The sequence below is a fragment of the Marmota marmota genome, unplaced genomic scaffold (assembly GCF_001458135.2).
Source record: "Marmota marmota marmota unplaced genomic scaffold, marMar, whole genome shotgun sequence".
In the NCBI taxonomy this organism is placed as follows: Eukaryota; Metazoa; Chordata; class Mammalia; order Rodentia; family Sciuridae; genus Marmota; species Marmota marmota.
The window spans coordinates 5,122,246-5,129,924 of record NW_026000241.1 but is presented as its reverse complement, the minus strand read 5'-3'; the positions used below and the strand labels follow the sequence as shown (position 1 = coordinate 5,129,924).

At 52.2% G+C, this 7,679-nt stretch overlaps 1 protein-coding gene across 2 annotated transcripts; it reads right to left on the bottom strand.

Moving 5' to 3' along the window:
• Positions 1-212: 212 nt before the first annotated feature.
• Fam32a (family with sequence similarity 32 member A) lies at positions 213-4,004 on the bottom strand. 2 transcript variants are annotated; one of them, XM_015489205.2, is made up of 5 exons: positions 3,872-3,985; positions 3,627-3,768; positions 1,554-1,607; positions 1,138-1,255; positions 213-577 (listed from the first exon to the last, which is right to left on the bottom strand). In XM_015489205.2, the coding sequence occupies exons 1-4, from the start codon at positions 3,943-3,945 to the stop codon at positions 1,187-1,189; spliced, it is 339 nt and encodes a 112-aa protein (XP_015344691.1). In that variant the 5' UTR covers positions 3,946-3,985; the 3' UTR covers positions 213-577; positions 1,138-1,186. The 2 variants fall into 2 exon arrangements, with proteins under 2 accessions (XP_015344691.1, XP_015344690.1); XM_015489204.2 differs by lacking the exon at positions 213-577 and having other exon boundaries at positions 1,006-1,255; positions 3,872-4,004.
• Between the last annotated feature and the right edge of the window lie 3,675 nt (positions 4,005-7,679).

The window sequence follows — 7,679 nt, the reverse complement described above, 5'->3', positions numbered from 1 at the left end:
GTTTATGCAAATATCCCCAAATCCCAAAAATTCTGGTCCCAGGCATTTGGAATAAGGGACACCCAACCTGCGTGTCCTCTTTCTTAGATACAAACCACAGGTAGAAACCAATGTGTGTTCTACTTTTTTCCATTGAGAGACAGTTTGCACCACACACATCCTTCAGGTGTGGCGCTTCTGTGGTAACCGATCTGTAATTGAGACCCTCAGACTTCCGTTTTAATAGCGGTTCTGCTTTATTCTGTGTTTACATGCTGCCATTTGATCCTCCTGTGGTGCACGCAGACCCTCCAAGCCTCGAGCTCTTCAGCTTTCGGACCTGGGCCCTGCTGCTCCTCTGCACCTGTCTCTCTGGGCTGGGCTCTGCCCTGGTAGGTCCCCCATGAGGGTCCAAGGTCAGGAACCAGAGGCTCCATGTGACGTGCCGCCTCTGAATACACACGTGGAGCGCTGGGATGAGGGCTGTGTGCGAGACTGTGCCCAGATTCCATTAGAGAGAGCGCTGCGGCCAATCAACAACGTCTGCCAAAGCAACACCATCAGATGCGTCCAGAAAGCATTCACTGAGGGGGAGAGACTGAAAATAGGCCACCGGCTTAAAAGGGGACAAGGCACACATTCATGTCCATCCCTGCCCTGGGTGGCTGCTCTGCTACCGGGCTGCATGGCATCAGGTGGCCGGGGAGGCATCCCGAAGGCCACAAGGCTGCAGAGGGCTCCTGAGTGCCTGGGTGGGAGAATGTAAGTCCCAAGTCAGAGCAACCCGGGTGGGTCTGCAGGGTCTGCGTGGTGCGGGCCGGGCCAGGTCAGCTTCTCGTCCTCTGCAGTCCAGCTCATCCAGGCAAAGACAGTTGGCTGGCCTCAGAGTGTCAGATGCCACTCTCAAAACTTTAACACGACACTCATACAGTGAGTCTGAGGTTAGCATCTGGATAAATCCAGAACTTTCCAATTCAAACTAAAATGGGTTTCCGTCAATGTGCTACCAAAAAGACCAAAATTAAATAAGAGGGCAGTCTTACTTTAATCAAGTTCCAGATTGAGGGGACACGGTTTTAAAAGCACTGTGTCAGCAGAAGAGGCATGGGTATAAAAGAATGTTTCCAGAAAACACCAAAGCAACCAAACAATCCTGACTTTGTCTTCTGCTCTCCCTCGATGCTCCTCCACAGCCAGGGCCAGGATGCTACTTGGTCCAGCTGACTTTGGGGATATCATAATGCTCTGTGAGGGTGTCCAGGTGCCTGTTGAAGTCCTAGGAAGCGAAGAAGAAGGTCTGCATCAGCACACGCCCAGCCAGGGCACTAGGGACACGTGGCACTGCCCAGCCCCACCTCTCCCATGTCCTGTCTCTGCCCAGCAAGCCCCTCCTCACACCCACCCTACAGGCCTTACAACCCCTGAACACTGGGCTCTCCCTGAAGGAGCCATGGGAGGTGCCATTCCTGTTGAGCAAACCTCTCCCCCACCAGCACTCCAATGCCTCCCGCAGCCTCTGGGCCAAGCTGGGACCCTAAACGGTTCAGTCTCCCCACACCAGGCACCTGACTCACCTCCACTCTCTGCTTGTGGGTTTTGGATGCTTTTTTTAGGATCCTCTCCATTTGCTGGAAGAGAAGAGACAGGGAGGTGACTCTGAATGCCCAACACGGCCCAGGCAGGAGGAGGATGGGACCCCAGCCAGCCTGGTCTCCCTTCTAGAACCGCTAGAGACCTCAGGATGCACACCTTGTCCCTCCCCTCAATCCACTCAGCCTGGTCCAACAGAGAACCTGGCTCGGTCACCTTTGCTCTTAGCTTCCTGAGTGGGAGGAAATGAACCAGCACCAACGGAGCATGAGCAGACTCTGCTGAAAGCTGGACGCGTGCTTCCTGCACCCTTGGGCAGTGGACAGCACTGCAGCTTGCAGAAGAGCAAGTCCCACATGGGGTTACAGGAAGGAGGGGAGAGAGGAGGGTAAAGGGCCCATCCTGAGTTCCAGCTGGAGTGCTGAGGGCTACAGGATCTGGGTCACAGGCACATACAACATGTCCTCACTCAGCTGTGGAAGCTACAGGGGCGCCAGGTGACGTGCCAATGCTGGACATATATACTCGGGGCCCAGGACTGAGGGTTGTGAGGACCGTGCCAGCATTCATTATAAAGAATGCTAAAATCAATGAGCAAAGTCTGCCATGGCGACGCCCATCAGATGTGTCTGGAAAAGCAGTTCTAAGAGGAAGGTCGGCATGTTTCTTGATGACAAACATCTGCCTTCCTTCTCCATCCCTCCATACTGAGGGCTCTCAGTAGTCACCCGAGGGTTGCACTAGCCTCCCTTCCTAACTCCAGCCACAAAATCTCAGCCCTGCTTTTAACTACAACTACAGGTTACAGATTGGGGACAGACCTGCACTCACCAAAACCCTACAAGGAAGACTTTAGCCCTATTTAAGTGGATGGACACTTGACTAACCCAGAGCTACGCCACTAACAAACGGCAGACAGAGTCAGGGCACCAAGGTCTTGCCTGAGCTGTGTGTATTTTTTCTCTAATTTTTTAAGTTACAGATGGACACAATGCCTTGATTTTGTTTATATATTTTTATGCTGTGCTGAGGGTCAAATTCAGTGCCACACAAGTGCTAGGCAAGCGCTCTACCACTGAGCCACAACCCCAGCCCGCCACGTGTTTTCTGTATGGACCAAATTCTATCCAAGGGTAATCAGTTAACTCTCACCAGTGTCACTGTTTAGGTTCACACAGACCATGGATAGGACATCCCAGCCTCAGCACTAATTTGTTTCTCTTTTTGATGGCACTGACGATTGAACCTGGGGCCTCATGCATGCCAGGCAAGCACTCTACCACTGAGCCACATCCTCAGCCCTTTCCTATATTTTATTTTGGACAGGGCGTCTCAAAGTTGCCCAGGCTAGTCTTGAACTTGTGATCCTTCTGCTCAGCCTCCCGATTACACGCAGCACCCCTGAACCTGGCTCATCCTCAGAACCATTGGCATTTGAGGACAAATCATTTCACAGTGGACAGGGCACCGTTCTGTGATTGTAGGAAGTGCGATGGCCTCGCTGGTCCCCACCCACTAGATGTCCCCAACACTCCCTCGGCAGACCCGTGCTGGGGGAGAGAACCTCTAGGAGCACTAACCCACACCGTTATTCCCTCTCCGGCATGATCCGCTAAGCCTGTCTGACCCTCCTTTCCCTCGCCGCCCAGATCCATTCAGCGTTTAATACCAACAGAAACGACACACAGGGCCTTGTAATACTGCAAATCCGATTCTGCCCAACAAGGGCGTCATAGAAACGGGCCGTGGGGGCTCGGAGCTGAGCACAGCCAACCACCAACAGCTGACACCCAGTGAGCGCCCAGGGCCAGACCTAGTGCCAACGTCCCCGACCCCTCAGGACCAAGTGCTGTCCCGACACCTACTGATGAGGCTCGGGCAGAAGCGCAAGGCAAGCGAGTCACAGCGTGGGAAAGCCCGGCCCACGCCCTGCCCGGGGCGAGGGGAACCGCCTCCCCGGCCCTGAGTCCCCTTCGACCCTCGCCCCGTGCAGCTTCCAGCCCCCGATCCGCCCGAGCACCCGTCCCGGGGGCCGCAGGCCCAGCGCGGCGCCTCACCCGCTTCTCCTGCATCTTCTCGAAGGCCGCCTGGGCCGGCGTCCGCTTGTCCAGGCAGCGCCGCTTCTCCTCTTCGTTCTTCTTGCTTGTTCCCATGGCTTCCAGAAGTTTCGCCTTGTCCTTGTCCTTCTTTTTCTTCTTCCTGGGAGGGGAGACGGGAGGGAGACAGGACGGATCAGAGGGCCGGCGCCCGGGGCCCTGGGAATACTCTAGCGGAACAGAGGAACGGGTGCCACGGGCCTCACCGCTTGTTCACGCCGAGCTCTGCGACGCCTTTCAGCTTCAGGGGCCCTTTCTGGACCTGTTCGTAGGCCTCCATGGCTCCCGCCGGCAGTTCGGTGGGTAGACTGCCACACTTCCTGTTTGTAAATGTTATTTCCGTCCCAACGCCCGCCTCACTTCTTCTTGATTGGCTGACGTGGTAGGCGCGCGGGCGTCCTTGGCGTGCAGACTAGCCACATTTCCGGTCGCGGGCAAGGCGGAGAGTCAGGCGCGTGCCCGAGCCTCTCAGCTGCCACACTTCCGGTTTTGACGCCTACTTCCGCTTTCTCAGGCTGTAGCCCAGGTGTTCAAAACCCAACGCTTTGTTGTTTGCTTGTCGTTTGGATGCGTTTTCGCTCCCTGCCGTGTGTGGAGCGTTTGAAAGACCCTGGACCTGATTTTGTAACCTATTCAGTACTCATTCATTTCCAAGCGTTTGATAAATAAAATAATAAACGAATTTTGAGTCATCAATATGTACGTTTAAAAATGCTTTCAGAATCCTTCATTTATTCTTCAAGTGACAAAAAATGCACATATTTATCGTGCACAACGCGATGTTTGGAAATTCACATACATTTGGAATGGCTCAATCGAGTTCCACTAATGTGCAATCTCATTATTTTGGGGGGAGAACACTTAAAATCTACTGTGAGAAAATTCCAAGAACTAATTATATTGCTGTTAACAATATTCAATATGTTATACGATAGAGCTCTTGAACTTATTCCTCCTAACTGAAATTTTTAATCTTTTGACCAACTTCTCCACAACCTCTCCCTCCTCCCGTGGTAACCACCGGTTCTACTTTCTACTTCTATAAGTTTATCTTATCTTATTCTGAGATAAATGGGTGCACAAACTGATTAAGAAACAGTTATTTGGGCTGCTCAGAGTTGCAGCTCAGGAGACACAAATTTCAGACAGGCCGAAATGTGCTCTGGGGTCGCACAAGCAAGGTTTAAAGGCAAAAACCCCAGGTGGGGAGGAAAGTTACTTCTGCCATTTGTCAAGAATTCAGATTGGTGCAGGCAGGAAGCAAGCCTTGTAAGAAAGAGACTGGCTAATTTAATTTAAAGAATGTCGGTAAAGCAGTTTTCAGAAGGTGGAAAGGAGAAGGCAAGAATGAAGAAATAATGTCTTGGGAAAGGAAGGGACCTGGGGTGTGGAGGAGACCACCTGGTGGCTGTCTGTTGGACTGGAATGTTCCACTCCATTAGAACCATGCCATAGGTGTTCTTTCGAGCTGGGATTCTTGCGGCATGATGCGTTTGAGATTCCTCTGCGGTTGGGCGGAACAATTGTCCATTCATTTTTATTGCTGAGGCTTCTCCCACTGTGCAAATATTTTCCATTTGTTTATCCACTCACCTGTTGATGGATTCCTGGGTTGTTTCCAGTTTGCAGCGATAATGAGAAGAACTGCTGGGAACATCAACGTGGGCCTTTGTGTGGACATAAGCTTTGCAGCTCATGGGTTCATTCTTGAAGCAGAATTGCAGCAGGGTTTGGATTTCTCCAGAATAAGATGTTTGATCTCAGCCACTCCGGCCCTGAGGCCTTAAGCACAGAAAAGAGTCACAGAGAGTGCTAAAAAAAAAAAAAAAAAAAAAAAAAAAAAAAAAAAAAAAANTCTCAAAGCCGTCTTTGCTCAGCCTGGTGGTGGAAGGTAGCATCCTCCCCGAACAGGGAGGAACTTACAACATGGCCACTTCACCCTCCAGGTGTCCCCCGATCTCTTTACCAGAGCTTCTGTCCTAGTCTCTGACCTCCATTTGGAAGGTTGCTCTGGCCGAGGGAACAAGAGCTGCAGGTGAGCTCTGGGACTCACACCCTTTGTGAATCTGCACGGGAAGTCCCGCCTCCCGCCTTGTGCCAGGGGCTGAACATGGTAGTTTCCTGCAAAGGTCCACATGTTACAAACTTTGTCCCTGGGAGGCAGCACTGGGAGGAGCTACGGGCCTTTGGAGGTGGGGCCTCATGGGAGATTTTTAGGTCATTGGGAACATGCCCTGGAAGGGGATCGTGGGTCCCTGGCCTCTCAGCTTCTCCCTGCTTCTGTCCCTTGCTTGAAATGTGAGCACTTTCCCTGACCTGTGCTCTCACCACGCTGGGCCACCTTCACCAGAGGCCCAAGCTAACAGGACCTGCTGGTCTTGGACTTGGACCTGTGTTTCCTGCATAAGTAGACTGTGTCGGTACTTTGTTATAGTGACGTGAAGCTGACTGACACGCTGTGGGATGGGGGAGTCTCTTTCTAACATCTCACACTTGGCCTTCCTTCCATCTTTCCTTCCCATTACTTCTATTGTGCACATGAAATTCACATTGCGACCACTTTAAAGTGGTCCACTTTTAAGTAAGTTCACAGTGTCATGTCTTACTTATTTTTTTGTATCATTACAAAGGGTATACAAACATTTACTGTGGGATATATAATTGGAAAAATGCAGAGAAGCCCAACAAGACGGAAAAAAATCATTCTCAACCAGAAATAATCTCTTTTGTTTTGTTTGCAGTGCTGGGGACCACACCCAGGGCCTCACACATATTAGACAGGCACCTGACCACGGAGCCATACCGTCAATCCTCTTATTTATTTATTTATTTATTTTGGAACTGTGGACTGAACCCAGTCTCACTTGATTGCCCAGGCTGGCCTGGAACTTGCAATCCTCCTGCCTCAGCCTCCCAAGTCTCTGGAATTACAGGTGTGCGCCAGCTGTATCCTGATGTTATTGTTTTGATTCCTCTATTTCTAGTCTCTCAACAAGAATAATTTAAAAAATACAAGTGGGATCTCACTCTAGTACTTTCTTGGTCAATAGACTTTTCTCCTATCAGAATATTTTGTGACTGCTTTCATGTGTTAGGTTCTTTAAAAATCAATCACTGGATTTTTAATACAGAGGGAAAGAGGGAAGAAATTAAAATTCTCCCACCGTGTTCTGCTGACCTTAAAACACCCCCCACACTCCCAGGTAAGGAAACCACGCATTGCAGAATCGGAAAGGGAGGGGAAACAACAGCAAGGACAAAAAAGTGGGCCCCCCCTTCCCGCTGCCTCCCAAAGTGAGGAGTAATTCCCTTAGATTCTTCTCGGCACAACAGTCCCCATCCGCGATGCCCCCGCGCCCCCACCTCTGGGCTGACTTGAGCGGCTTGAGCCACAGCGGGAGCCCTGCTGGTCTAAGGTCTCTGCGTTTGTGTGACCTCTGAGGTCCTCCCTCGCGCTAGGCCACCAGACCCGTGCCTTTTACTTCTGAGCGTTGTCAAAATCATGCCCTGGACAAGCGGTCACCTGGCACGTGGGAGGCCCTGGGTTCCAGCCTCAGCACCTCGTAAAAATAAACAAGACAAGACACTGTGTCCATGCACAGCTAAAAAATCCTTAAACGTTATGCTCTGGAGGGTTTTTTCTTTTCTTTTCTTTTTTCGTGGGTGGGGGGTGGAAGGAGCAGAGGTTGGAGGAGAGGGAAGCAGCAACTATGTGTCCCCAAATCCGCACCAGGACAGAGGACAAGGAGGGCGCGGTGGCCGCCGTTCCCCGTCCCGCCTGCAGGGGGCACCGCCGCCCGACCCGGCGCCGCGATGGGCGGCCTGGACCCCGCGCTGCCCCCTCCCCCAGGAGGCGCCCTCACGGGTGGCACCGTCTGTGACAGACTCCAACCCAGCAGCCCGGCCGTGGAGGCCTTTGGAGCTGGCCCCTGGCCCGAAGCCACTGTCGCCGCGTTCAGCTTCCCGCCCTAAGCTGGACGGATGGGAGCTGCCGGGCGCTCCCCTCCTCGCCGA